This window comes from Bos indicus x Bos taurus, chromosome 23 (genome assembly GCF_003369695.1).
Source record: "Bos indicus x Bos taurus breed Angus x Brahman F1 hybrid chromosome 23, Bos_hybrid_MaternalHap_v2.0, whole genome shotgun sequence".
Classification (NCBI taxonomy): Eukaryota; Metazoa; Chordata; class Mammalia; order Artiodactyla; family Bovidae; genus Bos; species Bos indicus x Bos taurus.
Window position 1 is genome coordinate 11,006,788 of NC_040098.1, and position 18,783 is coordinate 11,025,570.

The 18,783-nt window shown below is 43.4% G+C and overlaps 2 protein-coding genes across 5 annotated transcripts in view; one reads left to right on the forward strand and one right to left on the reverse strand.

The window, feature by feature from the left end:
- Window positions 1-14,318, reverse strand: part of SLC26A8 (solute carrier family 26 member 8) — a 90,832-nt gene extending 76,514 nt beyond the window's left edge. Inside the window, exons 1-3 of one of the 2 annotated variants that reach the window (XM_027525294.1) lie at window positions 13,973-14,318; window positions 11,988-12,173; window positions 4,521-4,707 (exon numbers count right to left, since the gene is read on the reverse strand). In XM_027525294.1, coding sequence (XP_027381095.1) covers window positions 4,521-4,702 — 182 coding nt within the window. In that variant the 5' untranslated portion in view covers window positions 4,703-4,707; window positions 11,988-12,173; window positions 13,973-14,318. Of the gene's footprint in view, window positions 1-3,416; window positions 3,566-4,520; window positions 4,708-11,987; window positions 12,174-13,972 lie in introns of those variants that run through there. The other variant, XM_027525295.1, reaches the window with a different exon arrangement.
- Window positions 14,319-14,407: 89 nt separating this feature from the next.
- The window catches only part of MAPK14 (mitogen-activated protein kinase 14), a 75,431-nt gene continuing 71,055 nt past the window's right edge, over window positions 14,408-18,783 (forward strand). For 2 of the 3 annotated variants that reach the window (XM_027525300.1, XM_027525301.1), the window contains exon 1: window positions 14,445-14,986. In XM_027525300.1, the coding sequence (XP_027381101.1) occupies window positions 14,871-14,986 (116 nt within the window). In that variant the 5' untranslated portion in view covers window positions 14,445-14,870. Of the gene's footprint in view, window positions 14,987-18,783 lie in introns of all 3 variants that reach the window. The other variant, XM_027525299.1, reaches the window with a different exon arrangement.

An 18,783-nucleotide genomic window follows, 5' to 3' on the forward strand; every position in this document is an offset into this window, starting at 1 on the left:
AATGTCTGGAGACATTTTTGATTATCACAACTGGCATCTAGTGGATAGAGGCCAGGGATCAAACATCTCACAGTGTACAGGACAGCCCTCCATAAGAAGTTATTTTATGGTCCAAAATGTCAACGATCCCGAGATTAAGAAAACCTACTTTAACCTTTAGATCATCTAAAACAGCAGAATCACTGTAAATCAGTCAGTTAATCAGTCAATCCATCAGTAAAACTAATACAGTTTTAAATTGCTTTTTGCTATTTATATCTCAGGATGGGCTGAAAACAAGGAGTATGGAGATTTTTCATGTATGAACTATAGCTGAATAACTGGGATTTGACCATAGCAACAAATGTAACTTTAGTGTATGCAAGGCTAAAATGTGTGCTCAGAAAAGAAGAAATTTCAACATGCTTGTCTCTCACAACGATGAGCATTACTGTCCCATAAGGAAATTAAGGTCAAATAAGTGTAAATGTCTTTGCCAAGAAATAATATGTTTGGTCAGAACTGGGGCTAGAAACCAGATCTCCTGATTTTTAATCAGTGTTCTATCCACTCTATTACCACTACAGTTCCTATTGACAGTGGTCAAATGCAAGACCATAGGTTTTCAGAGAATGTGCATTAGTAGGTGCTCAGTCATGTCCAACTCTTTGTGACCCCATGGACTGTAGCCCACCAGGCTGCTTTGTCTATGGGGTTCTCCAGGCAAGAATACTGGAGTGGGTTGCCATTTCCTACTACAGGGGATCTTCCTGACCCAGGGATCAAACCTGTGTCTCTTGCACCTCCTGCACTGGCAGGCAGATTCTTTACCACTGCGCCACCTGGAAACAGCCCCTGGAAAGAATCCCGTGTTGTGATTCTTATGAGAACCCCTGGGTGTTAGGCAGGTGTAGAGAGTGTGCTTTCCAATTATGGCCCTCCCTGTGGGTGGCGGGGGGAGCAGACCACGGCATTGGGACAATTTGTTTCGTATCTTGTCCAGGGTTCCTTCCTTTCCATGTGCCATTTGACTGAAGACCCGCCACTCTAGGGAGAGTCATCAGAACTGTTTAGCATGCCAGAAAAATAAAATGGACTTGGAATAATGAGGACCTAAGATGGATGGGAATCAAGGAAAGAGCTGGAGGAATAGAAATTGAAGTTGGTGGAGGAACAGTATAAGCACTTCAACATGAATCTAGGTCTTAGTTAAGGCATCTTAAAAGTGAGGGATGGTGAGAGTTGATGTGAAAGCACAAGGGAGCACTCTAAGAGAAAGAGTATTTCAGTTGCTAACCAAAAGGGAAAAAATGAAGGGAGAGGTGAAGTTTCTTGAAGAAAGGAAGAGATGAAGTTAAAGATTATAATTTTTTTTCTTTTTTTTTTTTGACTGTTTGCTAGCTGCTTTACAAATACTCTCTAATCCTCACAATCACCTTGTAAGGTAGGTGCTATTATCATCCCCATTTTATAGATGAGAATACTGAGGCTCAGTTGGGTTGGATAGCTTGCTTAAGGTCACACAGTTGGGAAGCAGCAGGACTGGGACTCAAAACCAGGCAATCTGGCTTCAGACCCTTGCTCTTAGCCACAGCGCTGGGCTACCTTTCAAGTTAAAATTCAGAAATAGACATAACCGTGTGCGTTAGAAGTAAGGAATAAGAACTGTTATAAAAGCCCATGGGAGGCAGTGCAGGTCAGATTTAAATGTCTAAGGATAGGCAGCTGGAGGAGAATAAGGCTGAAACTTCTTTGGTAGGGCCTGTTTATGATGAGGTATAAATTAGGAAAAGACTATGCTTTCACAGAGCAAAGCCAATGCGGCTCCCAAGTGCTCTCTTTGTCATATAACCTCTGACCCATCCTGGAGCAGAAAAAATGAGCGTTGTGATACAGGACAGGAAGGGACATCCAAGACCACAACTTGCAAAAGGCAGGATATGGGCAAAGGAGGAGGCTCAGAGGGAGGAAGGTCTGCAACAGGGCTGCGTGGAGGCCTTCCTCTCTTGTCACCTGACACATGCCAACTGTGGGTGATGAAACCAAGGGATGACAAGGGCTAACAAATGTGCAGTGTGAGTGAGGACAGTCTGAGTAGTTAGGTTTAATATAATGATGCAGGTCACAAGGGGTTTTTATCCTGATGTCTGTAGTGACCAAGGGGTCTCTAGAGGAAATTTGGGGGGTAAGTGACTTTAGGAAAAATGGTATCTTTATTTTCACTAACCTCCTAACTGAAATGCAGTATTTCCTTCAGTTATGAATGTTGACAACAAACCACAGTTGTTACCAGCAGAGTTTTGACTTTGTCACCAACAGAGTCACAAATATTTTCACATTACAGTAAAACTGCTGCAGATATCTTAAGATATAATTTATACTCATCATTACTTAGAAATTACAGTTATTAGACCCACAATTATTAAATATCATGATTTTTGTATTTTTTATATGTTGATAACTATACTTCAATATAACTGGTTTCCTTCATAATGCTATGTATTTTATACATTTTTAAATATTTTGGCCAAGAGCACTTAATGGGGAAAGAATGGACTCATCAACATATAGTGCTGGGAAAATGAGATAGCCATTTGGGGAAAGATGAAGTCAGACTCTTACTTTATATCGCTTACAAAGTTTACTCGGAATGCATCAAAGATCTAAATTTAAGAACTAAAACTATAAAACTCTTAGAAGAAAACATAGGGGAAAATCTTCATTATCTTGGATTTCACAATAGTTTCTTAAATAAGACACTGAAGTCACAAGCAAGAAAAGAAAAAAAATAGATTAAATCTAATTTCATTAAAATTAAAACTGTTGTACACCAAAAGACACTATCAACAGGCAACCCACAGAATGGGAGGAAATATTTGCAAATCACATATCTGATAAGGGTTTAGTATCCAGAATAAATAAAGAAGTCCTACAATTCAACAACAAAAAGGAAAGAAAATCTAGTTTCTAAAAGGGTAAAGGAATAGACATTTCTCCAAAAAAGATATATAAGAGACCAATAAGCACATGAAAAGAGGCTCATCATATTTAGTTATTAGGGAAATGCAAAAAAAAAAAAAAAAACACCCTACAATGTGATACCATTTTACATCTACTAGTATGGCTATAACAATAATTTTTTAAAAAGGAAAATAACAATTATTGGAGAGGATTTGAAGAAATTGGAATACTTGCTAATGCTAATGTGGTGCAGCAACTGTGAAAAAAATTTTCTCAAAAAATTAAACGTAAAATTACCATTTGATCCAACAATTCCCCTCTCAGGTGTATACCTAGAAAAATTACAAGCAGGGAATCAAACAGATACTCCTATGCCTAATACTCATGGTGGGATTATTCACGACAGCCCAAAAGTGGAAACAATCCAAGTGTCCATTAACAGATGAATGGGTAAACAAAACAAGGTCTATACTTACAATGGAATATCATCAGCCATAAAACGAAGTACTGATCCATGCTACAATATCATGCTAAGTGAAATAAACCACACGTGGAAGACAAATATTGTATGACTCCACTTAAATGAAATATCTATAATAGGCAATTCAGAGAGACAGAAAGTAGAAGAGAGGTTAGCAGAGACTGGAGGTGGGGGCATGGGGAGTTATTGCCTAACAGGTACAAAATGTCTGTTTGCAGTGATGAAAAAGTTTTGGAAATAGCGGTAATGGTTGCACAACATCATGAATGTCATTAATACTGCTGATTTGTACACTTTAAAATGGTTAAAATGACCAACTTTATGTTGTATATATTTTACCACAATAAAAAATGTTAAAAAAAATTATTCTGAAAAGAGGTGCATTAGGTCTGATAGATAGCTAAAAGGTTCAAACACAAAAACAGGTTAGAAGCCCCTGAACTATAGAACTTACATAGTTGTTCTTGCATCATTCATTAGTCCACCATGGTTGCTTTTTGTTGTTATTGTTAGGAGACTGGCAACGGTGGTTAATCAAACAATGTATTTTTAAATATCATCCCTGGATGCTGTGGTGGACAACTAAGGTCTTTATGCCAAGTTTACAATCAAGAAGGTGATACAAGAGACTTCCCTGTGGTCCAGTGGTTAAGAATCTGCCTGCCGATGCTGGGACACGGGATTGATCCCTGGTGGGGACAGATTCCACATGCCTCGGAGCAGCTAAATCCATGCACCACAACTACTGAGCCCAAGAACCATAGAGCCTGTGCTCCACACCAAGAGAAGCCACCGCAGTGAGAAGCCCACGGGCCGCAACCAGAGAGCAGTCCCCACTGGCCGCAACTAGAGGAAGCCCTTGTGCACCGACAAATATCCGGCACGGCCATAAACAAGATATTAAATAAAAATTTCAAAAGAAGGCGATAGAGGACAAACCACACAAAAAAATAAACCCACAAAAAACAACTGAAGAGAAATTATGCTAGGGGTTCTGATGACAGGAATTCAGGAGAGGAAAACAGAAGCAGGCACCAAAGGCAGCAAGCAGTTTTGGGGCTGCCAGCGTGGCCGCGGCTGAATGACCGCACACACCCACCTGCACTGCACATGGTGACTGACGGTGCTGATGTCGATGTCCACGTTCCCAGAGGAGGCGGTCTTCTTTCTGTGTTCCTGTTGAAAGTTTTCCTCATTGTACACGTCTCGCTTCACATCATATGTGAAAGAACTTTGCCTGTACCTAGAGGCAAAACTCTGGAAGCTCCTGTCTGGCTGCATTGTTCCTGGAAGAGTGGAAAGAAATTGAACAAATGACATTTAAAAAAAAAAAATCTAGATCCTTGACACGTTTTTATGGAGATAAAATTTCCATATAATGGTAGCATATCTACAAAACGTGGGAAAGAATCCACAGGCAATGCAGGAGACACAGGAGACGCAAGTTCCATCCCTGTCTTGGGAAAATGCCCTGGAGGAGGCATCTGAACCCCCTCCAGTATTCTTGCCTGGAAAATCTCATGGACAGAGAAGCCTGGTGGGCTATAGTCCATGGGGTCACAAAGAGTCGGACCCGACTGAGTGACTAAGTGTACCTACATAATGCATCACAATTTTAGAAAACTTTCTCATTTAGTGTATAATTTTATACCTAAAACAACCCTATAAAAAAAAGCAGGTGTACAATGTATGGCGAAAACCACTACAATATTGTAAAGTAATTAGCCTCCAATTAAAATAAATAAATTAAAAAAAAAAAACCAGGTGTATATTCTCATTTCCCAAATGGAGAAACCAAAGCTTGAAAGTATAAACAGCTTTGGCTGTTGAATATTTAGTCAGGACTAGAACCCAAATGTCTGGCTAGAAAGCCTAGTTTTCTTCATATGTTGTTCTGCTGCAGGGAAAAGATTAAGAGGCAAAAGTATAACCACTAATTTTCATTGAAAATGCTAAAGGTTAAGGGATCAACATGGGGTTTTCTAACTCCCTTCTTATCTAAATAGCATCCATCATTATCCCTTTATCTTTTCCTTTTCTTCACCAAACTTAATAGTGCCTGACTCAGTATTTGTCTGTTTGTTCACTGTCTGTTTCCCACACTAAAATATAATTCCAAGAGGCAGGACTTTGTTCCAGGCCCAAATACTGTGTGACATTTAGTAGGCCCTCAACAAATATTTTTTGAATGATGGTCAAGTATCTAGTTAGTGGCATTATAACACAGCAGAAAAAGCATGGCACAGGATACCAGGATTCTGGAGTTCTAACTCTGGATTTTTCTTTTTTTTAAAACAACTGGGGGCAAGTTTCTTAGAAACTGAGTTTCAGTTTCCCTGTCCGTAAAATGACATGGTTTGACCGTATGATCTCTAAGGGTCATGAAAAGTGAAAGACAGTGAAGTCACTCAGTCATGTCCAACTCTCTGCAACCCCATGGGCCGTAGCCTACCCAGCTCCTCTGTCCATGGGATTTTTCAGGCAAGAGCACTGGAGTAGGTAGCCACTTTCTTCTCCAGGAGATCTTCTTGACCCAGGGATCAAACTGAGATCTCCCTCACTGCAGGCAGACGCTTCACTGTCTGAGCCACCAGAGAAGCCTCCTAAGGGTTATATCAAACCTTAAAAATATGTATTATTATCTTGCTCTTTTAAAAAGAATTAGAAGAAAGAGTTAATGAGGATGGATATAGTTCCATCTCTTGGAGAAAGTGTAACTGTTCTTGATCGTCTGTGTTTTTGAATAATAAAAAGGGCACACAGCTAATATTCTTCCACATAAATGTAAACAAGTAGATCTATATTTATCATCAACATCACGTACAACACTCATAGAGCACTTAATATATACCAAGCATTGCACTAGACTTTTTCATGAGTTATTTCTTTTAATTCCCACAACAATCCTAATACTACTTTTGAAAGTGAAAGTGAAAGTCACTCAGTCGTGTCTGACTCTTTGCGACCCCATGGACTATACAGTCCCTGGAATTCTCCAGGCTAGAATACTGGAGTGGGTAGCTGTTCCCTTCTCCAGGGGCTCTTCCCAACTCAGGGACTGAACTCAGGTCTCTGGCATCGCAGGTGGATTCTTTACCAGCTGAGCCACCAGGGAAGCCCAAGAATACAGGTGATAAAACTGAGGTTTTGGAAATGTTAGGTAACTCAGCCATAGTTATATAATGTATTTTTACTCTCAAAACATAGGGTAGCAGGCATGTACTGTATAACACTATAAACCAATGATCACAAATCCAATAAAGAAGTGAGAGTATAGTTAGGGAATACAGAAGGGGATGGAAGAGCTGCTTTACAATGTATTACTTGAGAGAATTAGTACTCTGTGTCTTCCAGAAAAAAACAGAACTATACACTAAAACGTAAGCAACATTTTTGCCTTTCTTTACCCCACCCATAGGAATACTGATCCATCCTTCCTTACTTTTCCTATGTAATCTTACAATAAACTTCCATGACTAGAATCTATCTGTTCCTAGCAACTAAAAGAGCCTAATTAACCTGCTTATTACACTGAGATTATAAAAAACTGCCATCCTGGGACTTTCCTCGTGGTCCAGTGGTAAAGAATCCTCCTGACAGCACTATTTACAATAGCTAGGATATGGAAGCAACCTAGATGCCCATCGATGGATAAGTGGATAAAGCAGTGGTGGTGCATATACACAATGGAATATCACTCAGCTATAAAAAAGGAACACATTCAAGTCAGTTCTAATGAGGTGGATGAACCCAGAGCCTATTATACAGAGTGAAGTAGGTCAGAAAAAGAAAGACAAATACTATATATATTAATGAAAATACTTGGAATCTAGAAAGATGGTTCTGATGATACTATTTGCAGGGCAGCAAAGGAGACACAGACATAAATGACAAACTTTTGGACCCAGTCGGGGAAGGAGAGGGTGGGATGATTTGAGTGAGTAGCACTGAAACATATACATTACCATATGTAAAACAGATAGCCGGTGGGCATTTGCTGTGTGACCCAGGGAACCCAAAGCTGGTGCTCTGTGACAGCCTAGAGGGGTGGGATGGGGAGGGAGGTTCAAGAGAGAGGGAATATATGTCTACCTGTGGCTGATTCATGTTGATGTGTGGCAGAGACCATCATGATACAGTGGAGTAATTATCCTCCAATTAAAAATAAAATAAAATTTAAAAAGAATCCACCTGCCAATGCAGGGGACATGGGTTCCATCCCTGGTCCGGGAAGATTCCACACGCCGTGGGGCAGCTGGGCCTGTGCACCACCGCTATTGAGCCTGCACGCCCTAGACCCTGTGCTTTGCAAAAAGAGAAGCGACCACAGTGAGAAGCCCGTGCACCATAACTAGAGAGCAGCCCCTGCTCGCCTCAATTAGAGCAAGCCCATGGGTGGCAACGAAGACCCAGTGTAGCCAATAAATCAATAAAAATAAAATGTAAAAAAACTGCCATCCTGGGTTAGATGGAGAGTCTAGAATCCAGCACTTTGTTTCTGAAATGCCACGAAGCAGGCAGGAAGCAGGCAACATATGGACAAGCATAATGGAAGCAGTGGGCCAGGGAAAGGTGGCTGCAGCCACTCCGTTCTAGCAATTATTGTCATGGGGGATATGGGGCTCAGGATGGCCAGATCTGATCTTTCCCCAGGGAAGCCATAATTCCAGATTTTTATGTGACATCTTCTGACTTTGAAATGTTGTCAATCACCTTACCTATTTTTAAAAACACAGTCTGTATCTAACAAAACACCTCTGCAGGCCAGATTCGGTCTGACCCAGCAGTATGTGACCTCTGATCCAGAGCCTTGTTTAAAAAAAACAAAATATTCTCATCTCCTCCCATCATAAATTATAACTTATCCCTCAAGAATTTCTCCCTCTTTCAAAGCTAAAGCATTTATTTTTTCTGTTGTCACACCCCTGGGAGGTATTATATCTCATCAATTGACTTATGGAAAGAAGCATTTCTTATTATTGTCTTCAACCTACATCAGTTATATTTCAAAAGGTAGCCATGTTCTACTAGACTAGGATTTGGTAAGTTTGCCTGCTATAATTTTCACAATCTTATAAATTTCTACCACATACAGTCTTGGCCTTCATTTATTTCTGACTGAAGAATGCTTTTCCACCTGTGGTCAATTAATTTATGGTTGTTGCTATTTAGTTGTCAAGTCAAGTCTGACTCTTTTGTGACCCCATGTACTATAGCCCACTGGAATTTTTTTCATAGTCCATGGAATTTTTCCAGGTAAGAATACTGGAGTGGGTTGCCATTTCCTTCTCCAGGGGATCTTCCCGATCCAGGGATCAAACCCGCGTCTCTGCACCGGCAGGTGGATTCTTTACCACTGAGCCACCAGGGAGGCCCTGGTCAATTAACTTAGTGTTCCACAAACATTTGCTGAATGCTAAGTGCCCAAAGGATACAAAAGGACAAAGACTCTTGAATTTAGTAGAATAAAAATACCAAAATATGGTGTTATCAGAATTTAGAGGTGTGAAAGGCAGAAATTAACATGTATTGCTGGCCAGCCATAGCCAGTTTCTTCACACACATAGTCTCAAAAGATAGATAGTTATTTTCCTGATAATAATTATCCTTATTTTACTGGTGACTTTAGTGAGTTCCTCAGGCATACAACCATTAAACAGCAGAGCCAGAATCTGAACCCTGTCTTTTTGATTCTAAAACAGATGCCACATCTAATGCCACATGATGTCCTATAGAATGAGATTGATAACCCCAGCTAGGTGAAGGCCTCCCTGGGGAGATATGGCTAAACTGCTCTGGCTAAACTGGAGGCAGGTAAGAGAATAAGGTATTTCAGGAAGAGAACAGGATAAAATTACAGAGATAATATAAGGCAACTCATTCAACAGGTCTAAGTAAAGGCAGTGTCAAACCCAAAAGGTTGAGGCCTATTTCTGGAGTGTCTTGAATGCTGGGTTGAACCTGGACTTTTCAGCAATCTAAAATGTTCAAGAAGCAGTAGTAACATGCACAGACGTGCTTTGGGAAGAATCATGTCAACGGTAGAGTCTAGAGCTGTGCTGACCAGTACAGCAGTCACTGCTACCTGCGAAAACTTAAATTTAACTTAATTAAAATAAAATGAGGGAATTCCTTGGCAGTCCAGTGGTTAGGACTCAGCTGTTTCACTGCTGTAGCCCCAGATTCAATTCCTGGTCAGGAAAACTTGTGGCAATGCCTCACGCTCTGTGGCATGGCCAATTCCTTAGTCACAATAGCCACATTTCAAGGGCTCAATAGCCATGTGTGGTAGGGACTAGCAACTAGACAGGGCAGGTATTAAACACATCTATCCTCACAGAAAGTTCTACTGAACAGCACTGGAGACAGGAGAGACTGAGGCAAAAAGACCCATCAGAGCCCTTTACTATTATGGTAGTCTGACTGAGAGGCAATCAAGTCACAACTCAGGGACCACAGTCTGAGTGGCTAGGAGGGGCAGGTGGAAAGCTGTCTTCAAAGGGCTTATCATATAACTGGCTAAAGGCAGCAAGGGAAAACATTTTTCAGTTATTGTTTCGTTTCCACTAGTCATCTCTGGAATTTCTTCAGTTCCACTAGTCTTTCTTGACTTCACAGAAAACCCACTGGCTTGTTTTCTTCACTAACACGACCCTTCTCTTTAAGGTATGATGATCAGAAGCCATTACGGACAAGTGGCAGATGCACGTTAACGTGGAGAAGATGATGCATTTCAGAAGAAGGTCATCGAAGATGGGATAACAACCCTTCAGCTGAGACACAACACAAGAGGGACTGTCTCTTACTGATTCCTAAAATTCCCTAATACTTCCTGCCATCAGACAAAACATTCAGGTGGGTGGGCCATGATCTGAACAAGTTAAGGTTTCATTTTCATATTCTACAAATGTGACATAATTTGGGGCATCTGGATTCACTACTAATTAATAGAAATTAATCTCTGTAGCCCATACTTGGTCTTACAAACAATAGTATCATCTGGGAACTTGTTGGAAATGCTAATTCTCAGGCCCCACCTCACAAAACACAATTAATCAGAAACTCTGAGGATGGCCCAGCAGTCTGTTTTAAGAAGCCCTCCAGATGATTCTGGTACACAGTGAAGTATGAAGACCACTGTAAATGTAGCTAATTATCTTTATTCAGTTGGACAATCAGGATCAAATTTGGGGCACTGTTAATATACTTTTGACCTAGCTCCTTCATCCCCATACTACCCCTATCCATCCAGCCATCCACTGATTCTTTTACATAAGGTGCTAAACGTATTTTAAAAGCCAAGAGTTAAATATTTAAATACAACCCAATTCAACCCAATTTTCTATTACCCCAATTGATGTGAAATCCTGAAACTTAGCTTCAAGATTATCCTTTCATATGGTCAACTTTCACATGTTCTCTATAATCGTGGGAAAGTAAAATTCACTTTCAGAATTTCAAAATAAATATTTGTAATTCCATCAGGAAAAAACAGGCCTTTGCCCATTCTAACTACGCTTTTATGGTGGAATGTATGTGAAAAAGAAAGTCATGAGCAAAGGGCATTGCTTGCAGTACCTTTCCGTCACTTGGTCTAGTGGCTGGGGATGAATGATCAGAGGACAGCCCTCAAGGAGCTGACCATCCAACACACAAACAACTGCCTTTAATGCGACCTGGTGAGAGTATTACCAATGGGCTGGTTGGAGAGAAATTCATTGTTGGGGTGGGGATGTTGGAGAAGGGGTTGCTGCGATCCATCAACAGAACCTGAAAGGAACAGAAAGGGCTACGAGATGCTGGAGTGGGGGCTCAGTTATAAGGAACAACAACAGCAGCTACTGCTGCTGCTGCTGCTGATGTCTCTTCAGTCGTGTCCGACTCTGTGCGACCCCATAGACGGCAGCCCACCAGGCTCCCCCGTCCCTGGGATTCTCCAGGCAAGAACACTGGAGTGGGTTGCCATTTCCCTCTCCAATGCATGAAAGTGAAAAGTGAAAGTGAAGTCTCTCAGTCGTGTCCGACTCTTCGCGACCCCATGGACTGCAGCCTACCAGGCTCCTCAGTCCATGGGATTATTCCAGGCAAGAGTACTGGAGTGGGTTGCCATTGCCTTCTCCGAAGAACAGCAGCAGTGAGGTCTAAAAAGCAGAAGGCGCGCAACTGGGCAGTCAAGCCTCGGGAGGAGGAGGATGGCGGCGGGGTGTGTTGATCAGGGGGAGACTCCGGCAGCAGACCAGTTCTGGGGCTTATGGCAACTCAAACCAACGAGTGTGGAAGGAGTCAGCCTGCCAAACGCACGCGCCGTCTTTCCTCATGGATTTTCAAAAGCAGGGACCGCACGAAGAGAAAGCTCCCAGGGACGACCGTCATTCATTCATTCCGCAAACGCTGACTGAGTGCCCTCGACGAGCTTGACCCTGCGGTGACAGTGGCCCGGGGACTTCCGAGTGTAACGCGGGGGTGGGGGGGAGTGGTCCCCGCCCCCAACGCCGGAGCCCGGGCCCCGCCGCCGCCACCACCTGCAGCCCCGGCCCCGGGCGGCTCCCCGGGTCCCTAGGCTCACCTGGTTCCCGGGTTACGGCGGGAGGTCGGACGCTGGAGCCGGAGGCAGCTCCGGCCGGACGGGCGGCGCTGTGGACGCGGACGCCGGCGGTTCCCGAGCCGTTGCGGTCGAACCCGCGGGACTCCTTGATGCCAGGCCTCGCGCGCCGCACTTGGCGTAAGTGATTCACTCTGTCTCCCGACGACTCTTGGGAACAGAAGACGCGGGAGGAAACTGGAGGCTAAGAGGGTCGCCGATATCTCCAACCCCGACTGAAGGACGCTGTCCTGCCCAGCTCCTTCCCCAAGACCCCTTAACCTCCTTCTGAAGCTCAGTCCCTGTCACTGTCTCTCCCTGCGCCTTGCATGCCCTCTTTGCCCAGTTGCAGTTTTCCACTTGCTTGATTACTGTAGTAATGTCTAATATATTATTCACTTTACCTATGGCTTTAAAAAATATATTTACGTCTTTATTTAGCTGCATCAGGATTTAGTTGCAGCACGTGGACCTTCCATCTTCCTAGCTGCAAGTGGGATCTAGTTCCGCGACCAGGATCAACCCAGGCGCTCTGCTTCAGGAGCATGGAGTCTGAGCCACTGGACCAACAGGAAGTCCCTACCTATACCTTTTTGTAATCTGTCATCCCCAGAAGGGCAGGGATTTTTATGTCTTGCTTTAATTGCTGTATCATTGGTGCCAAAGCAATGTGGTAGATCTAGTAAGTGCTCAATAAATTTGTGTTGAAGAATTGAATGATTGCGCCACTATTCACTGTAGGCTCCACCTAGGCAGCCGCTATCTGCCTTTTAACCAACTTTCCATTAGAAGTGCCTGGTACCTAGTAGGCATTCAATATATATTTGCTGAGTGAGTGAGTGTATTGCTCATCTTTACCCTTTTGGTCACTCTCATGTCATTATTCCAATTTGTTGGATAAATACATGAATTTCTTAGAATTTCAGCTTCCAAGTTTTCTCCCTTTTATCCATGCACTCACCTTGATCCCCCACTCTTACCTCTTATATCTTTACAGCTGCATTTTTGCTCTTGCTTCCTCCTTCTACCTCCAATACTTCTTAGAAAGCTCACTATCTGCAGTTTGGCTTGGAACATTTTTAAGCAACATGTCTTCTAAGGCAAGAGAATCTAGGCTGTCACACTGAATCCAAAGAAAGCTTTCCGCAAATCACCCATGACCCTTGTTTTGGGTTTTATTTTATTTTTCCTTGAGAACTGAGGATCCTGCACTGCCTCCTAAGTTGAGATCATGTCCTTGTTCATAATTTGCTCAACAAATATTTATGGAGTAACTTCTATGTTCGAGGCCCTGAGCTAGATCCTGGGACAAGATAGGCAAAATTTGAGCACTTCAAGGGATGCATAACACAAAAGAGAATAGTCATGGATAGTGATGGGAAGTGTCCTGGCTTGAACCCAGTTATTTCTAAAAGAAATGACCAAGAATAAGATGGGGTCCAATTCTGCTTATTGAAACAAGTTTTAGGGTAGGAATAAGTTAATAGTGAGGTGAAGGTATGGGGTTATACCTTGCCCATTCACATTTATTATCTTGTTCAGCTTTCAGGTGGGAAAGTAGGGCAGCAATTCTTTTTTGTATAAACTGGAACTAAGGTCTAAGAAAGGTCAATTGACTTGCCCAACAGGATACTGCCAGAAAACCACTGTCTGCACTGTTCTTACTCTGAGAGGCATGATTACAATTCTTAAAACCCTCTTTGCTGGAAGCTCTTCAAGGTAGGAATCAGTTTCAAACCTTCAGGGTAAAGGTTTTAAAAATGTTTCTCCAAGGGAGATACCAAGGACTTTTCTGAACCTGGCGCATATTGTAAAAATGCACAGTCTTGGCGTCCCTCTGGGACCCATCTAATCAAACTCGCTGTGCATTTTTAAGCGCCCAAGGTGCTTCTTCGGCACGTAAAAGTTTGAGAACTACTAGAAGCGTTTGGGTGGAAAAACCTCAACCTTAATTCAGGGCTAATATTTACCTTTGAGACAGATTTCGTCAGCATTCCGAAGAGTAAGTGTATGTCCTTGAGCAGATGGGACTGCAACGGCTTTCTGGCCGGAATATTTCTCTTTTTTATGCAAGTACTTCTTGGAAATTGGGGGTTTTCCGCCGAGCAGGTGCTCAGCTGCTGGTGACTACCCACCGTTCAAAGGTTTTCTGGCTCTTTTCCCAGACACCCGATTGATTTGTCACTGTCTCTTTCCAACAGGGAGCCAAGCACTTGCCCCACCGACCACGGTGGGGCGCGCGCGGCCTGTGTCGGCTGCTTCTCCGCTCCTTCCCGGGTCCGCCTTCGCGCGCTAAAGGAGAGCAATCCCTGGGAGTTCCTGCCTCTGGGGGCCAGCTGTTGCTCTCTTCTCGCGAGAATTACTTCTCCCGAGCTCTCCCTTCATCAACCCCCCCTCCCGCGGGCAGGTTCCATATTGGGTAAAATCTCGGCTCGAGGAGAGGTCTGGGAGCTGTTCTCGCGAGAGCACGGCGGGAGCCTCCTGTTCGCTGGCTCTGGGAAAGGCGACCACTGCAAGCTCCGCGGGCGCTGCAGCTGGAGCTGTGACCCCGCCGCGCAGCCGGGAGTCGGCTGGGTGTGGAGAGAGTGCAGGGAGAGCTGGGCGGGGCGCCAGCGCAGGGCCCCGGAGCGTGCCCCGGCCCTTCGCAGGGCTTCCCCCGCCGTCGGTGAGGCGCGTCCAGCCGCTGCGGCTGACAGGGGCCGCGCGCGCGCGCGGGAGTCTTCAGGGTCGCCGCAGCCGCACCTGCGCGGGCGGCCAGCGCAGGATTCCCTGCCCGGCCGGGCGGGCTACGAGGTCAGGGGAAGCGGGTGCGGGTGCAGGCGGGGCCCCGCAAGGGCCACCTCCTCGCCCCGCGGCCACCGCTGGAAGATGTCTCAGGAGAGGCCCACGTTCTACCGGCAGGAGCTGAACAAGACCATCTGGGAGGTGCCCGAGCGTTACCAGAACCTGTCCCCGGTGGGCTCCGGCGCCTATGGCTCCGTGTGGTGAGTGTCACCGGGCCGGGGGCCTCGCTGGGCCGGGTGTCTCCGTATGCCCCAGAGTCGGGCCTGCCCCCACGGCTCAGCAATGCACCCAGCGGCAGGAATTTTCCTTGGAGGGAGGGCATCCCAGCCCTCTTCGACCCCTGTCCTGCACTCCCTGTGCCCCTTGCACCCCCACCCTGCACGCCCACGTAGATGGTCAGCTATGTGTAGGACACAGGTCCGCGGTGGGCGGTGGGTGATGGTGTTGGAGCCGGGCCCTGACTCGCACCCTGCGCGTTCCCTTGGAGGTGGGGTGGGGGAAGGGGCTGCTGCTACGGGGGCAGAAACACGGGTCCTTCTTCGGAGGTCTCTCCCTGCTGGCATCGAGCAGAAGGGCTCTCTCGAGATGTGCCTGCCCTCGGAGCAGACAAGCCCGGGAGCTGCCCGGAGAAGCAGAAGGGCAAAGCTCGACTGCGGTCATCTGAACAAAACTGAGGACGAAGGGCGTTGAGTTCGGGCTTTTTTGCAAACCTCTGTCGAAATTGCATTTTGAGAAGGGTTCTTTTTCAATTCGCACTTGAATTAGCAGCTATCCAGGGAGCTTAAAATACCGACTTTATCTCGGTGAGCCCTGTGCCAGCTTGAGTGGTGTGTTTCCGATTCAGTTGAAAGCGTATTTCCTTTTCGCAGAGTGGGGGGTGGTGGTAGTGCCTGCAAACACTGCAGCTTGAGAAGCTGGCGGCCTCGCTGATTAGTCACATACCACCGCTCATTTAAGTATTGTTTGACAAAACAATTTTCTCCTTTGGAGCAAGTGAGGTTCAGATCCGTTGGACGCCCTCAAGATCAAAAAGTTATTAACAATGCTGCGATGTATTATAAATATTTTTTAATCGTGATAATTCTTGTGAAACACTGTTTTTAAAGTCCTTTAGAGGGTTTGCAGAGAACTTAATCTGCACTTACAGACTGAGGGGTACATAATGGTTTTCATGGGATATGGAGTATATAGCAAAGGAAGGAAGAGACACTTCAGCTTTAATTCACACTATGAATGTCTTTTAAATTAAATGCTACTGTAAAATTTCCAGACCTCAGTTTGCTAACTTTTCTAACTTCTAAGGTTTTATACACTGTATTTTAGATTTTGTGTAATTTGAGGGCTGACCTGAAGCTATTTGATGTAATTCCTGTGCATGCATTATTTGCAAAGAGGTCTACAAAATTAGTTTTTTGTTTCACGGCAGATTCCAGGCTTTTAGACTTGTTAATCTTTGAATATAATTCCTGTGTTTCTTAAAGCCCCAGCATGAATTTCCTGTTTGGTAGAATCTTCTGGGTAATTGAGATTGTGCAATTGTGTCCAGCAACAGATCGTATTGCGTTTTCTAGTTCAGGCTGCTTGAGTGATGTCGCTGTTGGCCCTGTGCTTGACATCTTTTTTCCATTTTTATAGCGTGCTGTTGATTTGCTAATTTTCGAAGATGTGTTTGGATCATTGCTTCTTTAATAGCTCACTTGTTTACGGCCAGTTTTCATTCTAGAATTGACACATTAATTTTTGTGGTACTGAATTTTTGTTTCCAATCATCATTGTTTAAACTTTAGTGGAGTGATACGGCTTAACTGTGGGGAGTTCAGTGAACTGCTTGCAAGGTTTCCCTACAGTTGATGTGAATCACTCAGCCCTGGCCCTGGAGATCCCTTGAAGTGCTGATAAAACACGAACACATTTTTTAGTGCTTTATTTTTCTGGTTTATAGAAGCCATTGAAACTGACACTTGAAAGTAATTTTTTAAACAGGTTTTTAAAAGTAGGTAATACATTCACATTGTATAAAATGTAAAAAGGCATAGAAAGACAGTGAAAAGTTTTCCTTTCTCTTTGTCCAGTTGTACTAGTTCTTTTCTCAAGAAACAACCCCTGTTAAGTTTCTTGTGTGTCTTTCTGTGGAGGCAGTTCTGCCAAGGGTATTTAAGGTGTAACCTATAACATATTGGTGGAGAAAAATAACCGATATTATGTGACAATTGACTGTAAACAAGTGTAATTGATTTTGGATTGAAAATACCAGAATTTACATTCACATGTGTTATCTCATTCAGAGTAGTTATTTCAAGTTGTTCTTTCAGTCAGCAGCTTTTAGGTGTGGTAGAAAAAAAAATTGTTTTTTAAACTTAGAATCCACTTTGGAGCCTGTGTTATTTTTCACTATCTTCATTTTTTTTTTTTTAGAGCAGATTTGATTTTAGGAAATAACGAAGTTAGATTGAATCCAAATAATTTAGAGAAGTTGGACTCGACTCTGGTGAAAAAGATTAGGCAGCCAGGCTGGTGATACTGTTTGAGGTCAAATAGGAGTTGTAACCATAAAGTAATGACACAGAATTTCCTGTGTGACTTGTAGAACTGGATTGAAGTCTGTTCCAAAAAAGAATCTCTGAAAGTATTTCAAGGAACGCAACATCACTGAAATAATGTGTCAGTTTCCTAATTTGATTGCTCTGAAGTGTGATACACTTTGATGTGTTAACTTTAAAAGTTAAAAAAAAATTAAGCCAATTTTCAGTATTTTCATTTGTACTAAGTATCTAGTAAAGCAAATGTGATAACTAATTGTGAATGAAACATCAAGGAATCAAAATAGAAATTTGAGTATTAGAGTTTTACAAATATGCCTTTCCTTCTTTAAGGGGTAAAGGGAACTAAACTAAAGCTTGCAACTTTAAGGAACTTTGTGCACTGTCAGTGAGGGGAAATGAAGCAAAATTGTTTAAGAGTACGGTGTTGCAAAGCATTGATTTTGTGGTTTGGGGACAAAAGGGGCGGGGGAGGATCTTTGTGGTGAGTTTAAGGAAATATAAACAGGAACTTAAATGCCCTTCCTCTGGTGTATGGGTTTTCCAGACTCTTGCCTTTGATTATAGGAGGTGAGGCAGTGGTAACCATAAAACAGGTGAGAGATCAGAATTATTCTTAAATCATATTTAATCACTTATTAAATAATATTTATTGAGTACCAACTATGGACCAGCAGCTCAGCACGCACACATCTTTAGGGGCGCCCCAGGTGGTGCTAGTGGTAAGGAACCCACCCGCCTGCCAATGCAAGAGACACAAGTTTGATCCCTGGGTGGGGAAGATCCTGTGGAGGAGGAAATGGTAAACCACTCCAGTATTCTTGCCTGGAGACTCCGCTTGGACAGAGGAGCCTGGTGGGCTACAGTCCATAGGGTTGCAAAGAGTCAGACATGACTGAAATGACTTAGCACACTCACAGACCAGATAGCAGGCTAGGTTTCTTGAGCTAAACTGTTAAACAAGACAAAGACAGTTCATTCCCTGGTAGGGTTTATAGTGTGATGTGAATAATAACTACGTTTTATGGATTGCTTTCTATGTTCTGGGCATTATTCTGTGCTGTTTATATTTATCATCAGTATATAAAGTATATACCAAAACTTTGGTAAAAGAATGGCAGAATTTACTAAGAGGTCAAATCCAACATCCTAAATGCTTTGTGAAAATAAATGTAGTAAAGATAAGTGAAGCTAAGTTTTTTAGTATTAATAGCCACTCATCATTTTAAATCTTTTTTTTTTTTTTAAAGCATGAGCTAGGGCACAAATAAATACAAGACTGTCATTATAGAGTGTGCAGAGGTGACTTTCCTGACTCCTAATCAGTGAGAGGGGTGTATGTGTGTGTATTAGTTGCTTAGTCATGTCTGACTCTTTGCAGTCCCATAAACTGTAGCCCATCAGGCCCCTCCATCCATGGCATTCTCCAGGCAAGAACACTGGAGTGGGTTGCCATT